This window comes from Scomber japonicus, chromosome 10 (assembly GCF_027409825.1).
Source record: "Scomber japonicus isolate fScoJap1 chromosome 10, fScoJap1.pri, whole genome shotgun sequence".
In the NCBI taxonomy this organism is placed as follows: domain Eukaryota; kingdom Metazoa; phylum Chordata; class Actinopteri; order Scombriformes; family Scombridae; genus Scomber; species Scomber japonicus.
The window spans coordinates 35,390,084-35,408,354 of NC_070587.1; the positions used below are offsets into that span (position 1 = coordinate 35,390,084).

The window sequence follows — 18,271 nt, forward strand, 5'->3', positions numbered from 1 at the left end:
AACTGCTGGATAAATCCATCCTTAGATCGTTCTTCCCCAACCTCAGCTACTCAGTCCAAGTCGACCAAAGTGATTCAAGCCTTTATGAAAGAGTTTAATGTTGTTGACCCTTGGCGTTTTTTCAATCCGGATAGAAGGGAATACTCTTTTTTCTCTCACATTCACCGTACCTATACACGAATCGATTTTTTTTTAGTGAGTAACAAGTTGCTATCCTCCATTTCCGGCTGCAAATACGATTCAATCGTGGTTTCGGACCATGCCTCCATTTCTATGAATGTTTATTTTCAGAAGTTTGTTAATACAAGACCACCATGGCGCCTCGATACACATTTGCTCTTAGATACAGACTTTATTAAATTTGTTGCAGAGCAGTTGGATTTCTTCTTTCAGGTCAACAAAACTCCAGAAGTAACAGCCTCAGGGTTGTGGGAAACAATGAAAGCTTTTATCAGAGGGGAGATAATTTCTTACAAGGCTCATCAGAGAAAGTCTAGAAAAGAGAAGTTAGCCAAGCTTTCTCAACGCATCGCACTCTTAGACTCTTTACATGCAGTCTCAAAACTACCAGATACTTATAAGGAGCGGATGACTTTACAAGCTGAATATGATCTTATCATGTCACAGCATACTACTGAACTTTTATTGCAATCAAGATCCAAATTTTATGAACGGGGTGACAAGACGAGTAAACTCTTGGCCCATCGACTACGTCAAATTTCTGCATCACAGTTAATTCCTCAAGTTGAGACTGGCTCGGGTGTAACATCTGACCCTTTGGAAATCAATAAAACCTTTATGGAATTCTACAAATTACTATATTCATCTGATTGTCCTAATACTTCTGCGGATATGATCTCCTTCTTTGATAGGTTTAATACTCCCAATCTGGATCGAGTTGCAGCTGAGGAACTGGAACGTCCTATCACAGCAGTTGAACTTGAGGCGGCAGTTAAATCATTACAAAGTGGTAAAAGTCCAGGCCCAGATGGCTTTCCGGCCGAGTTTTATAAAACATTCTGGAAACAACTGGCCCCACACCTGTTAGAGATGTTCACTGAGTCTTATAATTCAGGCACACTTCCCCACACCCTAAATCAGGCTTGCATTTCTCTGCTTCTAAAGAAAGGTAAAGACCCACTTTCATGTGGTTCATATCGTCCCATTAGTCTACTGAATGTCGATTTCAAATTATTGTCCAAGTTATTAGCCCGTCGCTTAGAAGTTGTTTTACCTTCAATTATATCTTTGGACCAAACTGGGTTTATACGTAATAGACACTCCTTTTTTAATCTTAGAAGGGTGTTTAATGTGGTGTGTAATCCTCCTTCAAATGCTCTCCCAGAAGCTCTGATAGCTCTGGACGCCGAGAAGGCATTTGACAGAGTAGAGTGGGATTATCTTTTTTTTATTTTGGGGAAATTTGGTTTTGGGGAAAAATTTGTTTCATGGGTTAGATTATTATATGCCTCTCCTCAGGCCATGGTCAGGACAAATGGCACAAATTCGGAATACTTTCGCTTACATCGTTCTACAAGACAGGGTTGCCCGTTGAGTCCGCTCTTATTTGCTATTGTGATGGAGCCCCTGTCAATTGCTTTGCGGTCTCATCCTGATATATGTGGTATAACCAGAAATGGTGTAGAGCTGAAGGTGGCGCTGTATGCGGATGATCTTCTGTTGCTTTTGTCTAATCTGTCACGTTCTATTCCTGCAGCCCTTTCAGTCCTAGACACATTTAGTAGATTCTCTGGATATAAACTTAATCTTGGTAAGAGTGAAATGCTTACTGTTAATGGAGAGGTTAACGATAATTCACTTCAGCTTCAAAATTTACCGTTTAAGGTAGCGGATGCTGGCTTTGTTTATCTTGGAGTTTATGTTGCCAAAACATTGGTTAATCTTTATAAGAAAAATTTCCTCTCTCTGCTTACAAAAATTAAACAAGATTTTGAGCGATGGTCCCTCCTAAATCTCTCCATAGCTGCCAGAATCAATGCAATTAAAATGAACATCTTCCCGCGCTTTTTATATTTATTCCAATGCATTCCTATCTTCCTTCCTCTTTCCTTTTTCCGTAAAGTAGACAGTCTTATTTTAGATTTTATTTGGAACAAGAAAACTCCTAGGTTGCGTCTACAAGTTTTACAGAGGCCCAAAGCTTTGGGCGGAATGGTGTTACCAAACCTCCTTTACTATTATTGGGCAACAAACATTAGAAATCTGAACTATTGGGTTAAGTATGGAGATGTTGAGGTCCCCCCATCATGGTTGATTTTGGAAGCAAATTCAGTTCAGCCGGCGTCATTGAAAGCATTACTGTATTCACCCTTGTCTTTTTCTACTTCTGGTCACACTAAGAATGTGATAGTTGCCTCCAGTATTAAAATATGGACTCAGTTTAGACGTCATTTTGGTCTTCAAACTCTTTCAACTGAGGCTCCACTTGCAGCAAATCCTATTTTTCCCCCATCATTATTGGATAGCACCTTCTCTATATGGGCTAGGCTGGGCATAAAAACTATTAGAGACCTGTATGTTAATACTATTTTTGCTTCTTTTCAACAATTGGTAAATAAATTTTTGCTTCCTAAAGAACATTTTTTTAGATACCTCCAAGTCCGAAATTTTGTCCGTGGCTCATTCCCAGGATTCCCCACTCTTCCCAAGTCTTCAGACCTTGAGACTTTTCTGAAGCCTCTCTCTTCATTAAAGGGGGCAATCTCCTCTATTTATTCAAATATTTATTGTCTTTGTCTAGGCTCTTCTGTTGTACTTAAAACAGTCTGGGAGACAGATTTGGGAGAGGTGATTGTTGATGATGTTTGGGAAGAGATTTTGCGCAGAGTACATAAGTCTTCAATATGTGCTGGTCACAGCTTTATGCAATGTCGAATCCTTCATCGAGCCCACTACACTAAAGCCCGGCTCGCAAAAATGTTCGATACAGTGTCTCCACTATGTGATCGATGCCAACAAGCCACAGCAAATTACTCTCACATGTTTTGGAGCTGCTCTTCTCTGACTAGATTTTGGTCTGAAATCTTTAGTACTTTATCCAAGGTAACTGAAAGGGATGTGACTCCCAATGCCTTAACTGCCCTATTTGGTGTATGGTCTTTCCCTCCTACTCTTTCTCCAGCTAAAAAGGATCTAATAGCATTCACAACTCTGCTGGCCAGGAGGTTGATACTTCTAAAATGGAAATCCCCAGTCCCACCTACCTATATAAATTGGGTTAAGGAAGTGCTTTATTTTCTTAAATTAGAAAAAATTAGACTGACTCTGATTGGAAAGGATGTCTTATTTGAGAAGACCTGGAATCCCTTTCTGTCTTATGTTAATAGCACAAGATGTCCGATGACTGTGAACTGAGCAATGCAATGCTGAGCCTGTTTTTTGTTTTTTTTTTGGAATTATTTTTTTACTCATTCACTTTTGATATATGTGTATGTGTATATATTTTTGTTCTATTATTATATATTCATTATTACTAACTTATGTAATTATTTTTAATTGATTTATATTTCCTACTACCTGCCAACTCAGATATCTAGGTTTCCCTATTGATCTTATTAGTCTATTTATTTATTTATTTTATTGAGTATTACAGCTGTTATTATTTATTTATTTGTATCTATTCATACACTAATTTATTCATTTGCTTATCTATTTACCTACCTTTTCTCCTCCTCTATCATTATTATTATTATTATTATTATTATTATTTTTTTTTTTTTTTTTTTCCTTTCGTTTGTCCTTAATTTACTTTTACCTATACTTGTCCATCTGTTGGGGCCGGGTGCCAGAGTGATGGGGGTGGGGGGCGGGTAACTGTTCTGGGGTATACTGTATTTAAATCTGTAATCGGAACACTATTGTTTTCGCAATATGTAAAACTTAATAAACAGATGGTTAAAAAAATAAATAAATAAAAAAATAAAAAATAAATGATCAAGTCATCCCAAGGTAACAGCTGTAACGAGTCTTTCGCAACTCTGTGAACTAGGTTCTGTATGGTCAGGCGGCTGTGGCTCAGGAGGTAGAGCGGTGGTCCTTCAATTGGAAGATTGGTGTTTCGATTCCTGGCTCCTCCAGTCCACATGTTGATGTGTCCTTGGGCAAGACACTTAACCCCTAATTGCTCCCGTTGCTGTGCCATCAGTGTATGAATGTGTGTGAAAGGGTTAATGATGTCATGTCATGTAAAGCGCTTTGAGTGGTCGCACAGACTAGAAAGGTGCTATATAAGTACAGTCCATTTACCATTCAGGTTACCATACTGGGAGTTGAACCCGGGCCGCCTGGGTGAAAACCAGGAATCCTGACCGCTAGACCATATGGGACTTAGTTTCTTGTTCTCAGAGCAGCTTTCTTGTGTTCTAGTGACTTTCAAGCTGAGCTATTTAAACTCAGAAGTTGTTAGCAACCCAAGAAAGCTGCTTTCAGTGTCTGAAACCAGGTCCCATATGGTCTAGCAGTCAAGATTCCTGGTTTCTTCTGTGTGTCAAACTGTAGTTTCACTAAATGCCACCAGATGTTCCAACTCCCAGTATGTCACACATGTCCAAACTAGTCCATAAAGGGATGTATGCCTGCAAATTTTTGTTACAATCAAGATCACATGGTTTGCTCTATTGACTGCCTGAAGACTGATATCAGATGGTTAAGTGAGTTACGCCCAGTGTTTCCCTGCTTGGTTGGAATGACCATGTCCAGCCACATGTCGTTTCATAGAGTAGTTTGAACATCTCAAGTCTCATAGTACAATTATATCTACATCTTAATGACAAATACATGTGAACTTTACCTGACAATGACTTGGAACATCCCTCCAAAGGACGTGTAATGTGATACATGCAATTCAGTTCCCATACCGGGAGTTGAACCCGGGCCGCCTGGGTGAAAACCAGGAATCCTGACCGCTAGACCATATGGGACTCCGTCAGAAACCCTGAGAGCTGTTTTCTTGGGATTCTGCTCGACTCTTGTGAGCTTCGTTATAAATGATCAAGTCATCCCAAGTTAACAGCTGTAACGAGTCTTTCCTACTGTCGGAGCAGCTTTCTTGATAAATGAATAGTTATTTCAGTATATGAAAGTCCTAATTTCATCATTCTCAGGCAACTATGACCAATGTCCTCTTCTGTGTTTATGCCCCATATGGTCGAGCTGTCCTAGTTTTCCCTCAGCTGGCCTGGGTTCATCTCCTGGTATAGCAAAGTCTACATCAATCAATGGTGATCTAGAATTGTTTATGTTGGTTTTCAGTGACTGAATACATAAGAATACTTCTGTAGTTTCATGCTGAGTGATAATACTGTCTCATACAGCCAGCTAACTTTATGTTCTCTGTACTACTATACTATTATAACTATAGTCCTGCTCTGAGGTAAACAAGAGCATTTGTTTTTCTACTAGTTGAAGTATGTAGCACTGTTTGACATGCTTTGAGCACTCAATTCCTGTGAGATTTACTTTACCTGATTGTTAAGAGCAAAGTATGTTCCCATACCGGGAGTTGAACGCGGGCCGCCTGGATGAAAACCAGGAATCCTGACCGCTAGACCATATGGGACTTAGTTTCTTGTTCTCAGAGCAGCTTTCTTGTGTTCTAGTGACTTTCAATCTGAGCTATTTAAACTCAGAAGTTGTTAGCAACCCAAGAAAGCTGCTTTCAGTGTCTGAAACCAGGTCCCATATGGTCTAGCAGTCAGGATTCCTGGTTTCTTCTGTGTGTTAAACTGTAGTTTCACTAAATGCCACCAGATGTTCCAACTCCCAGTATGTCACACATGTCCAAACTAGTCCATAAAGAGATGTATGCCTGCAGATTTTTGTTACAATCAAGATCACATGGTTTGCTCTATTGACTGCCTGAAGACTGATATCAGTAGGTTAAGTGAGTTACGCCCGGTGTTTCCCTGCTTGGTTGGAATGACCATGTCCAGCCACATGTCGTTTCATAGAGTAGTTTGAACATCTCAAGTCTCATAGTACAATTATATCTACATCTTAATGACAAATACATGGGAACTTTATCTGACAATGACTTGGAACATCCCTCCAAAGGACGTGTAATGTGATACATGCAATTCAGTTCCCATACCGGGAGTTGAACCCGGGCCGCCTGGGTGAAAACCAGGAATCCTGACCGCTAGACCATATGGGACTCCGTCAGAAATCCTGAGAGCTGTTTTCTTGGGATTCTACTCGACTCTTGTGAGCTTCGTTATAAATAATCAAGTCATCCCAAGTTAACAGCTGTAACGAGTCTTTCCTACTGTCAGAGCAGCGTTCTTGATAAATGAATAGTTATTTCAGTATATGAAAGTCCTAATTTCATCATTCTCAGGCAACTATGACCAATGTCCTCTTCTGTGTTTATGTCCCATATGGTCGAGCTGTCCTAGTTTTCCCTCAGCTGGCCTGGGTTCATCTCCTGGTATAGCAAAGTCTACATCAATCAATGGTGATCTAGAATTGTTTATGTTGGTTTTCAGTGACTGAATACATAAGAATACTTCTGTAGTTTCATGCTGAGTGATAATACTGTCTCATACAGCCAGCTAACTTTATGTTCTCTGTACTACTATACTATTATAACTATAGTCCTGCTCTGAGGTAAACAAGAGCATTTGTTTTTCTACTAGTTGAAGTATGTAGCACTGTTTGACATGCTTTGGGCACTCAATTCCTGTGAGATTTACTTTACCTGATTGTTAAGAGCAAAGTATGTTCCCATACCGGGAGTTGAACCTGGGCCGCCTGGATGAAAACCAGGAATCCTGACCACTAGACCATATGGGACTTAGTTTCTTGTTCTCAGAGCAGCTTTCTTGTGTTCTAGTGACTTTCAAGCTGAGCTATTTAAACTCAGAAGTTGTTAGCAACCCAAGAAAGCTGCTTTCAGTGTCTGAAACCAGATCCCATATGGTCTAGCAGTCAGGATTCCTGGTTTCTTCTGTGTGTTAAACTGTGGTTTCACTAAATGCCACCAGATGTTCCAACTCCCAGTATGTCACACATTTCCAAACTAGTCCATAAAGGGATGTATGCCTGCAGATTTTTGTTACAATCAAGATCACATGATTTGCTCTATCAACTGCCTGAAGACTGATATCAGTTGGTTAAGTGAGTTACGCCCGGTGTTTCCCTGCTTGGTTGGAATGACCATGTCCAGCCACATGTCGTTTCATAGAGTAGTTTGAACATCTCAAGTCTCATAGTACAATTATATCTACATCTTAATGACAAATACATGTGAACTTTATCTGACAATGACTTGGAACATCCCTCCAAAGGATGTGTAATGTGATACATGCAATTCAGTTCCCATACCGGGAGTTGAACCCAGGCCACCTGGGTGAAAACCAGGAATCCTGACCGCTAGACCATATGGGACCTGTGTTCATGCTGTTAGAGCAGCTTTCTTGATAAATTAATAGTTATTTCAGTATATGAAAGTCATAATTTCATCATTCTCAGGCAAATATGACTAATGTCCTCTTCTGTGTTTGTGCACCATATGGTCTAGCTGTCAGGATTCCTGGTTTTCCCTCAGCTGGCCTGGGTTCATCTCCTGGTATAGCAAAGTCTACATCAATCAGTGGTGGTCTAGAATTGTTTATGCTGGTTTTCAGTGACTGAATACATAAGAATACGTATGTAGTTTCATGCTGAGTGATAATAATGTGTCATACAGCCAGCTAACTTTATGTTGTCTGATTTCATACAATATACAACTATAGTCCTGGTCTGAGGTAAACTAGTATATTAGTTGAAGTATGTAGCACTGTTTGACATGCTTTGGGCACTCAATTCCTGTGAGATTTACTTTACCTGATTGTTAAGAGCAGAGTATGTTCCCATACCGGGAGTTGAACCCGGGCCGCCTGGGTGAAAACCAGGAATCCTGACCGCTAGACCATATGGGACTTAGTTTCTTGTTCTCAGAGCAGCTTTCGTGTGTTCTAGTGACTTTCAAGCTGAGCTATTTAAAATCAGAAGTTGTTAGCAACCCAAGAAAGCTGCTTTCAGTGTCTGAAACCAGGTCCCATATGGTCTAGCAGTCATGATTCCTGGTTTCTTCTGTGTGTTAAACTGTGGTTTCACTAAATGCCACCAGATGTTCCAACTCCCAGTATGTCACACATGTCCAAACTAGTCCATAAAGGGATGTATGCCTGCAGATTTTTGTTACAATCAAGATCACATGATTTGCTCTATTGACTGCCTGAAGACTGGTAACAGTTGGTTAGGTGAGTTACGCCCGGTGTTTCCCTGCTTGGTTGGAATGACCATGTCCAGCCACATGTCGTTTCATAGATTAGTTTGAACATCTCAAGTCTCATAGTACAATTATATCTACATCTTAATGACAAATACATGGGAACTTTATCTGACAGTGACTTGGAACATCCCTCCAAAGGATGTGTAATGTGATACATGCAATTTAGTTCCCATACCGGGAGTTGAACCCGGGCCGCCTGGGTGAAAACCAGGAATCCTGACCGCTAGAACATATGGGGCTTCGTCAGAAATCTTGAGAGCTGTTTGCTTGGGATTCTGCTCGACTCTTGTGAGCTTCGTTATAAATAATCAAGCCATCCCAAGGTAACAGCTGTAATGAGTCTTCCGCAACTCTGTGAACCAGGTTCTGTATAGTCAGGTTACCAGTTGCATGTAGGTGTTCCCATACTGGGAGTTGAACCCGGGCCGCCTGGGTGAAAACCAGGAATCCTGACCGCTAGACCATATGGGACCTGTGTTCATGCTATTAGAGCAGCTTTCTTGATAAATTAATAGTTATTTCAGTATATGAAAGTCCTAATTTCATCATTCTCAGGCAACTATGACCAATGTCCTCTTCTGTGTTTATGTCCCATATGGTCGAGCTGTCCTAGTTTTCCCTCAGCTGGCCTGGGTTCATCTCCTGGTATAGCAAAGTCTACATCAATCAATGGTGATCTAGAATTGTTTATGTTGGTTTTCAGTGACTGAATACATAAGAATACTTATGTAGTTTCATGCTGAGTGATAATACTGTCTCATACAGCCAGCTAACTTTATGTTCTCTGTACTACTATACTATTATAACTATAGTCCTGCTCTGAGGTAAACAAGAGCATTTGTTTTTCTACTAGTTGAAGTATGTAGCACTGTTTGACATGCTTTGGGCACTCAATTCCTGTGAGATTTACTTTACCTGATTGTTAAGAGCAAAGTATGTTCCCATACCGGGAGTTGAACCCGGGCCGCCTGGGTGAAAACCAGGAATCCTAACCGCTAGACCATATGGGACTTAGTTTCTTGTTCTCAGAGCAGCTTTCTTGTGTTCTAGTGACTTTCAAGCTGAGCTATTTAAACTCAGAAGTTGTTAGCAACCGAAGAAAGCTGCTTTCAGTGTCTGAAACCAGGTCCCATATGGTCTAGCAGTCAGGATTCCTGGTTTCTTCTGTGTGTTAAACTGTAGTTTCACTAAATGCCACAAGATGTTCCAACACCCAGTATGTCACTGTTGTAGAGTGACTATTGTGTTCTGTTGCAGTTGAATACCTATAGGGGGCGCACCTGGCTTAGAGTATCTTCCGATTAGGCAGTCTGTGTGTATGCAAGAGAAGAGGCTACTAACACGTTGGTCATGTACTATCCCGTGATGGGTCCTGCAAATAAAGTCAGCTCAACGAAGTGTATGTTGCACTTCTATTAATTGATATCCGACGATATCACATATGGCGACGAGGATAAAAGCCTGAAGTGAAACAGCGAGTTAAGACTACGGGCGCGGTGCTGGCTGAGTTAGCAAATGACCTGAAGCTAGGCTAGTGCTAACAGTCCGACCGTGAACTACAGACGTTGTGCCGACGGCGTGAAGAAATCTGGGCGCTCTCTGTAAGGAAAAAACATGGCTGCCACGGTGGGGTCGGTGTCACCTTTTGATTGCAAGTCACAGACTTGGGAAGAGTACTGTGAGATTCTGGACCATTTCTTCGTGGCAAATGACATCGACAATGCAGAAAAGAAACGAGCTGTGCTGCTGAGTGGAGTAGGCGCGCAGACATATGCACTGATGAGAAACCTGCTCAGCCCCGACAAACCCGGAGATAAGTCTTACAGTGACCTGGTAAGGCTGTTGAGAAATCATTTTCACCCTAAATCTAGTGAAATTATGCAACGATGGAAGTTTAATACACGAAACAGAAAGTCTGATGAGACTGTGGGTGACTATGTGGCAGAGCTAAGGAAGCTAGCGCAGGACTGTAATTATGGGGAATCTTTGACGGTGATGCTGAGAGACCGTCTTGTGTGCAGCATAAATGACGACAGGATTCAGCGGAGGCTGCTGTCGGAGGATGGTTTGACTTTTGACAAAGCCCTCAAGTTTGCGCAGGCCATGGAGGCGGCAAACAGAGACATTGTGGATTTACATGGCATGAAGGAGCAGGGCAAATGGAGTCGTGCGGCGGGCTCTGTCAACAAAGTGAATGACACGCGTTCAAAAAGTCAGCAGGACATGAAGAAGTGCTACAGATGTGGAGGTGACAACCATCTGGCTAAGGACTGCAGGTTTGCCAATGAAAAGTGCCACGGTTGTGGTAAAGTGGGACACATAAAGAGGGCCTGCAGGATGACAATAGGGGGAAAGGAAAAGGCTAAGCACTTTAAAGGGGATAAAGGCAGGCAAGGAAAAAGGGCTAATTTCATGCAAGAGGAAGGAAGTGATAGTGATAGTGAGGATGTTTCCACTAAATATCACATTAAGGATAGGGCATTGACCATGTACAACATAAATGAAGAGATAATCATCCCCAGAGAAGAGCCCATAAAAAAAGTATTACAAGTAAACGGGAAAAATGTAACCTATGAGGTAGATACTGGCTGTGGGTACACCATTATGTCGAAGGGAGCATTATACAAACTATTCAGTGAGGGTGACAAACCTAGACTAGCCAAGTGCAGGATAAAACTGAGAACATACGGTGGCCATAAAGTGCCCGTATTAGGAGCGACAAAGGTCAAAGTTGAACACGAAGGCATTGCTAAGATGTTAGCAGTGGTGGTTGTCAAAGGTTCAGGGACAAGTCTACTGGGACGAGATTGGCTTAAAGCTCTCAAAGTGGACTGGCAACCTGTACACAAGATAGAGGACAGAGAAAACAATCTACAGGAAGTACTTTCAAGGCATGAAGCAGTGTTCAAAGCAGAGCTAGGGATGTTAAAAGGCTTCACTGCAAAAATACATGTAGCTAGTGATGCCACACCCTGTTTCTACAAGCCAAGGTCAGTACCTTTTGCAATGAAAAAGAAAGTCGAGCAAGAGATAGAGAGGCTCTTACATGAGAAAATCATAGAGCCAGTGAAGTTTTCAGAATGGGCTGCACCCATTGTACCAGTCTTAAAACCAGATGCCAGAGCGAGAATTTGTGGTGACTATAAACTCACCGTAAACAAAGTGTCACCTATTGAGCAGTACCCCATTCCAAGAATGGAGGACATGATAGCCTGTTTAACTGGAGGAGAGACATATACCAAGTTAGACATGAGCCATGCATATCAGCAAATAGTACTGGATGAGGAATCACGAAAATATGTCACAGTGAACACACATAAGGAACTGTTCACATATACAAGGTTACCTTTTGGGGTGAGCTCCAGTCCAGCCATCTTTCAGCGTACTATGGAGGGTGTGCTGCAGGGATTGGCAAATGTGGCAGTGTATTTGGACGACATCATTCTGACAGGAAAAGATAGTAAAGATCACCTGCAAACACTGGATCAAGTACTACAGCGACTGGAGGATGCAGGACTTCGCTTAAAAAGGAGCAAGTGTGAGTTTATGGAGAAAGAAGTGACATTCTTAGGACATCGAGTGGACAAGACAGGGTTGCATCCATTGCCAGCAAAAGTGAAAGCAGTTCAGGAAGCTCCCACTCCTACATCAGTAATGGAGCTAAAAGCTTATTTGGGACTGTTGAACTTCTACAATAAATTCCTGCCAAATCTGTCAACATTACTGGCACCTATGCACAAACTGTTGAGGAAGGATGAACTGTGGTCTTGGGGACCCGAGCAAAATAAAGCTTTCAAGCAGTCAAAAGAGCTTTAGCAATCGAGCAGTGTGTTAGTGCACTATGATGAACAAAAAGAACTGATACTGTGCTGTGACGCTTCTCCATATGGAGTTGGAGCAGTGCTGGCTCACCGCATGTCAGATGGAGCAGAGAAACCTATAGGGTTTGCATCACACACACTTTCAGCGGCAGAAAAGAATTACTCCCAGCTTGATAAAGAGGGACTAGCTGTCATTTTTGGAGTACAGTACTTTCACAATTATCTATATGGAAGGAAATTTGTGATTTATACAGATCACAAGCCCTTGCTAGGCTTATTCCATGAGATGAAAGCGGTGCCACAGATGGCATCCCAGAGGATAATGAGATGGGCTGTGCTGTTAAGAGCATATGAGTATGTTATCATGTATAGAGCAGGTAAAAATAATGGTAACGCTGACGCTCTTAGCCGTCTCCCACTACCTGATACACCAAGTGTTCCAGCACCAGAGGAACATGTGTTAATGTTGGATCAGGAGCATCCACCACTGATGACTTCAGAGCAACTAAAAAAATGGACAGATAAGGATCCTATACTCTCACGAGTACGTGAGTATGTACTGAGAGGATGGCCAAAGAATCAGGACAGAGACTTTGTACATTATCGACAAAGACAACATGAGCTGAGTGTACAAGATGGCTGTGTGTTGTGGGGAGCCCGCATAGTGATACCGGAGAGGGGACGAGCTCCTATGTTGGAACAGTTACACCAGTCACACCCGGGAATGAGCCGCATGAAAGGCCTGGCACGAAGTTACATGTGGTGGCCACACATGGACAATGACATAGAGAATAAGGTAAAGTTATGCTCCACATGCCAAGAACACAGAAAGGCACCTGCTTGTGCACCACTCCACCCCTGGGAGTGGCCTGAGAAGCCGTGGAGGAGGCTCCACATAGATTATGCAGGTCCCTTTATGGATAAAATGTTCTTAGTCATTGTGGATGCGCACTCAAAGTGGTTAGATGTGTATCCAGTAGCATCAGCTACATCAGCTAACACACTAAATTGCTTGAGAAACAGTTTCAGCACACATGGTATTCCAGAAATGATTGTGTCTGACAATGCACAGTGTTTTGTCAGTGAACAAACCAAAGAGTTCATGACACGGAATGGAATCACACATGTCACATCAGCACCGTACCACCCTTCATCTAACGGCTTAGCAGAAAGGGCTGTACAGACTTTTAAAGAACTCATGAAAAAGAGCAGCGGTGATACACTGGAGACAAGGTTAAATAGGGCTCTGTTTAGCTATCGCATCACTCCACAGTCAACTACTGGACTTTCACCTGCTGAGATGATGATGAGTCGGAAGTTGAGGTGTACATTGGATCTCATACATCCTGACTTAAAAAAAAAGGTGGAGTCAAAACAAGCAAGCCAAAAAACCCACCATGACAAACACGCAAAAGAGCGCAACTTTGCAACAGGAGACTCTATCTATACCAAAAACTATGGATGTGGACCTAAATGGATACCAGGACTGATACAGGAGATCACGGGACCAGTGTCTTATACAGTGCTGCTGGGAAATGGTAAAGTTGTCAGGAGACACGTGGATCAACTGTTCAGCAGACAGGAGCAAGATCTGCCAATTCTGATACCGGATATGACACCTGAGGAGCATGTGGTACCTCCAACAGTAACCAATATAGGACCAGAGGACACAAACACTACACCAGTGGATGACAAAGCTGCCCTTACTGTGAAGCAAAACAAGGAGGACAGTACACCCGGTGGTTCGCCCACTAAGGAGCTGTTCAGATCTCAAAGACACAAGAGACCACCAGCTCATTTCAAAGACTTTGTTGTTAAGTGAAAAGGCATGTTTAAGATGCAGAGACAAGATTGTGTTTTCTTTAAGTTGATTACAGTAGTAATGTTAAACACACAATTGTCATATTTTGGGCTGAGAAGATAAAAAAAAAAAAAAACAGGATATATTTGTTATCTGATTTATACATGCATATTGTTGGGACATGCTGTATTTTATTCTCTTACAAGATTAGAAAAAAAGTCATAAGAGAATGTTTGTTGCTGTGCTTATGCATTCAGTGATTTATTATAGTTATGTGGTGTTGGATTACATACAAACTGTGGTGTAGTTTGAATTTAAGAGGGGAGGGATGTTGTAGAGTGACTATTGTGTTCTGTTGCAGTTGAATACCTATAGGGGGCGCACCTGGCTTAGAGTATCTTCCGATTAGGCAGTCTGTGTGTATGCAAGAGAAGAGGCTACTAACACGTTGGTCATGTACTATCCCGTGATGGGTCCTGCAAATAAAGTCAGCTCAACGAAGTATATGTTGCACTTCTATTAATTGATATCCGACGATATCACAGTCACACATGTCCAAACTAGTCCATAAAGGCATGCATGCCTGAAGATTTTTGTTACAATCAAGATCACAGATTTACTTTACCTGATTGTTAAGAGCAAAGTATGTTCCCATACCGGGAGTTGAACCCAGGCCGCCTGGGTGAAAACCAGGAATCCTGACCGCTAGACCATATGGGACCTGCGTTCATGCTGTTAGAGCAGCTTTCTTGATATATTAATAGTTATTTCAGTATATGAAAGTCCTAATTTCATAATTCTCAGGCAACTATGACCAATGTCCTCTTCTGTGTTTATGTCCCATATGGTCGAGCTGTCCTAGTTTTCCCTCAGCTGGCCTGGGTTCATCTCCTGGTATAGCAAAGTCTACATCAATCAATGGTGATCTAGAATTGTTTATGTTGGTTTTCAGTGACTGAATACATAAGAATACTTCTGTAGTTTCATGCTGAGTGATAATACTGTCTCATACAGCCAGCTAACTTTATGTTCTCTGTACTACTATACTATTATAACTATAGTCCTGCTCTGAGGTAAACAAGAGCATTTGTTTTTCTACTAGTTGAAGTATGTAGCACTGTTTGACATGCTTTGGGCACTCAATTCCTGTGAGATTTACTTTACCTGATTGTTAAGAGCAAAGTATGTTCCCATACCGGGAGTTGAACAGGGCCACCTGGGTGAAAACCAGGAATCCTGACCGCTAGACCATATGGGACTTCGTCAGAAATCCTGAGAGCTGTTTTCTTGGGATTCTGCTCGACTCTTGTGAGCTTCGTTATAAATAATCAAGTCATCCGGAGGTAACAGCTGTAACGAGTCTTTCGCAACTCTGTGAACGAGGTTCTGTATGGTCAGGTTACCAGTTGCATGTAGACATTCCCATACCGGGAGTTGAACCCGGGCCGCCTGGGTGAAAACCAGGAATCCTGACCGCTAGACCATATGGGACCTGTGTCCATGCTATCAGAGCAGCTTTCTTGATATATTAATAGTTATTTCAGTATATGAAAGTCATCATTCTCAGGCAACTATGACTAATGTCCTCTTCTGTGTTTATGTCCCATATGGTCGAGCTGTCCTAGTTTTCCCTCAGCTGGCCTGGGTTCATCTCCTGGTATAGCAATGTCTACATCAATCAGTGGTGATCTAGAATTGTTTATGTTGGTTTTCAGTGACTGAACACATAAAAATCTTAATGTAGTGTGCTGAGTGATAATACTTTCTCATACAGCCAGCTAACTTTATGTTCTCTGATTTCATACAATATACAAGTATAGTCCTGCTCTGAGGTAAACTAGTGTACTAGTTGAGATATGTAGCACTGTTTGACATGCTTTGGGCACTCAATTCCTGTGAGATTTACTTCACCTGATTGTTAAGAGCAAAGTATGTTCCCATACCGGGAGTTGAACCCGGGCCGCCTGGGTGAAAACCAGGAATCCTGACCGCTAGACCATATGGGACTGAGTTTCTTGTTCTCAGAGCAGCTTTCTTGTGTTCTAGTGACTTTCAAGCTGAGCTATTTAAACTCAGAAGTTGTTAGCAACCCAAGAAAGCTGCTCTCAGTGTCTGAAACCAGGTCCCATATGGTCTAGCAGTCAGGATTCCCGGTTTCTTCTGTGTTAAACTGTAGTTTCACTAAATGCCACAAGATGTTCCAACACCCAGTATGTCACACATGTCCAAACTAGTCCATAAAGGGACGTATGCCTGCAGATTTTTGTTACAATCAAGATCACATGGTTTGCTCTATCGACTGCCTGAAGACTGATATCAGTTGGTTAAGCCTGGTGTTTTGCTGCTTGGTTGGAATGACCATGTCCAGCAACATGTCGTTTCTTAGAGTAGTTTGAACATCTCAAGTCTCATAGTACAATTTAGCTCCCATACCGGGAGTTGAACCCGGGCCGCCTGGGTGAAAACCAGGAATCCTGACCGCTAGACCATATGGGACCTGTGTTTATGCTGTTATAGCAGCTTTCTTTCTTTTTTTTTTTTTTTTTTTTGAATTCAAGTTTTTATTGAACTTTTCACTTTACATAGGCTCGGTACATGACAGGCATTTCCTCCATACAAGAGACGGCAGTACATATATGTTATCAGGACAGACTTAGTACATCAAATAAAATAAACAAACACAAAAGAAAATGGACATAAACACCTCTAGGCATTACAGGACCCCCCCTCCCCCCCCTCATTATTTATCTTTATAAGGTCCCAAAACCCATCCCACGGGGTTGCCCCCTTCCCCCCATCATCACTCAGTCTGTTAAGCATAGATTCATAGGATGCAGTTTCGGTCATTGCATAAACCCATTCTTTGACCTGAGGGGCTTCTAATGTCTTCCAATGTCTTAAAATGATACGGCATGCAGTTGCCACGCCCACTGAGATTACAGAAAAATTACATTTGGAAATTTGTGGTAGTTGAGATCTATCCCCCAGCAAGCAGAGCTCTGGACAAGAAGGGATCTTTGATCTGAGCCAGTCACTTAAAATAAGTATAATCTAACTTGGGGAGTCACGTGATCATCGCAAGGGATGTAGACGCTTCGCTTCGCCGCTCCGCAGAACCCCCCAATATTTAAGTATTATTTTTATATCCAACGCTACTTTTTAGGCTCTCGGTTAATTTTTTCTGTTTTGTGCAAGTTTTGTGTACACTAAGATGCCAAATTCGAAAAGACCGACAAACAAACAGCCAGCGACACCTCGTCCAGCCATCGTTGTGGCAGCAAACTCGAAGCCAACGATTAGCAAACAGCCAGCAACACCTCCTTCGGCCGTCAGCGTAGTGGAAGCAACAAGTCCGACAACAAAAATACAGGCGGCAACAATTCGCCCGACTTCAGCCGACAATGTGATGGCAGCAAGTTTGGAAAAAACGCCAACCACTTCAGCCAACAACGTGGAGCTCGCCGAGCTAGTTAAGCTAGCAGTTGCAGAAGCTATCAAAGAGGCTATCCCCATACTCGTGGAAGACGTGGTGTCTCATCTGACTAACAAGACACAGGCTCTGGTGGATGCACAGATCGCGGTTTTCCGAGGCGAGATGGTTACTATGCAAGCTGATATTTCAAAGTGTGTGGACTATATGGAGAAGGACGAGAACCGTGTAATGGAGGTGGACAGTCGGCTCTCTTCGTCGGTGAGCAAATTGGCAGAAAAACATGCCCAACTGGAGGACAAAATTGCCGACATGGAGGACAGGTCGCGCAGAGATAACGTCCGTGTGCATGGAGTCCCTGAAAACCCAGAGACACTGAATGTTCTTGCTTTTCTGTCGGACGCCATGCCGCGGTGGTTTCCTAACCTGGGATCTGTTGAAATTATGCGCGCACACCGTGTAGGAGCCCCGAAGGAAGACGCAAATGGCAGACCTGTGCCTCGCACCATCATCCTTAAACTACTACGCTTCACTGACAGGGACAAGATCCTGAAAGTGGCGCGCGGTGCGGCCGTGGAGTTGGAGGGAAGAACCATCCGCTTCACCCCGGACTACAGCCCGCACACGTTCAAACGCAGGCTGGCCTTCTCCGAGGCAATGGACGCTCTGCAGAAACTGAAATTTCGCACCTTTCTCCTCTATCCTGCAAAACTCAAGGCCATCCAAGGGGGAGTGAGCCATTTTTTCAACACCCCACGGGAGGTAAAAGGTTTCATCAATTCTCTCGGTGAATAGTCTCCAACAACACAGGTAATCCAACCAGCTGGTCACTTTAACTAAATGCCCTGTAAACATACTCGGATTCATTGGACTTAAACCCTTCATATTATGATTAAGTCCAGCTGGCTTATATCATTCTTTCTGTT

The 18,271-nt window shown here is 42.4% G+C and overlaps 1 protein-coding gene and 12 non-coding genes across 13 annotated transcripts; 1 reads left to right on the forward strand and 12 right to left on the reverse strand.

The window, feature by feature from the left end:
* Positions 1-4,868: 4,868 nt before the first annotated feature.
* trnae-uuc (transfer RNA glutamic acid (anticodon UUC)) lies at positions 4,869-4,940 on the reverse strand. The gene has a single exon. It is a non-coding gene; the product is annotated as a tRNA-Glu (tRNA).
* A 566-nt stretch (positions 4,941-5,506) lies between these two features.
* Positions 5,507-5,578, reverse strand: trnae-uuc (transfer RNA glutamic acid (anticodon UUC)). Its single transcript has one exon. It is a non-coding gene; the product is annotated as a tRNA-Glu (tRNA).
* Positions 5,579-6,100: 522 nt separating this feature from the next.
* trnae-uuc (transfer RNA glutamic acid (anticodon UUC)) lies at positions 6,101-6,172 on the reverse strand. Its single transcript has one exon. It is a non-coding gene; the product is annotated as a tRNA-Glu (tRNA).
* Positions 6,173-6,738: 566 nt separating this feature from the next.
* trnae-uuc (transfer RNA glutamic acid (anticodon UUC)) lies at positions 6,739-6,810 on the reverse strand. The gene has a single exon. It is a non-coding gene; the product is annotated as a tRNA-Glu (tRNA).
* Positions 6,811-7,332: 522 nt separating this feature from the next.
* Positions 7,333-7,404, reverse strand: trnae-uuc (transfer RNA glutamic acid (anticodon UUC)). Its single transcript has one exon. It is a non-coding gene; the product is annotated as a tRNA-Glu (tRNA).
* A 461-nt stretch (positions 7,405-7,865) lies between these two features.
* On the reverse strand, positions 7,866-7,937 carry trnae-uuc (transfer RNA glutamic acid (anticodon UUC)). The gene has a single exon. It is a non-coding gene; the product is annotated as a tRNA-Glu (tRNA).
* Positions 7,938-8,692: 755 nt separating this feature from the next.
* Positions 8,693-8,764, reverse strand: trnae-uuc (transfer RNA glutamic acid (anticodon UUC)). Its single transcript has one exon. It is a non-coding gene; the product is annotated as a tRNA-Glu (tRNA).
* A 467-nt stretch (positions 8,765-9,231) lies between these two features.
* Positions 9,232-9,303, reverse strand: trnae-uuc (transfer RNA glutamic acid (anticodon UUC)). Its single transcript has one exon. It is a non-coding gene; the product is annotated as a tRNA-Glu (tRNA).
* Positions 9,304-9,907: 604 nt separating this feature from the next.
* On the forward strand, positions 9,908-13,936 carry LOC128366979 (uncharacterized protein K02A2.6-like). The gene is given in 1 exon segment (XM_053327739.1): positions 9,908-13,936. A coding segment is annotated over 1 exon segment (4,029 nt).
* Positions 13,937-14,563: 627 nt separating this feature from the next.
* On the reverse strand, positions 14,564-14,635 carry trnae-uuc (transfer RNA glutamic acid (anticodon UUC)). Its single transcript has one exon. It is a non-coding gene; the product is annotated as a tRNA-Glu (tRNA).
* Positions 14,636-15,334: 699 nt separating this feature from the next.
* trnae-uuc (transfer RNA glutamic acid (anticodon UUC)) lies at positions 15,335-15,406 on the reverse strand. Its single transcript has one exon. It is a non-coding gene; the product is annotated as a tRNA-Glu (tRNA).
* A 443-nt stretch (positions 15,407-15,849) lies between these two features.
* On the reverse strand, positions 15,850-15,921 carry trnae-uuc (transfer RNA glutamic acid (anticodon UUC)). The gene has a single exon. It is a non-coding gene; the product is annotated as a tRNA-Glu (tRNA).
* A 418-nt stretch (positions 15,922-16,339) lies between these two features.
* Positions 16,340-16,411, reverse strand: trnae-uuc (transfer RNA glutamic acid (anticodon UUC)). The gene has a single exon. It is a non-coding gene; the product is annotated as a tRNA-Glu (tRNA).
* Positions 16,412-18,271: the final 1,860 nt, after the last annotated feature.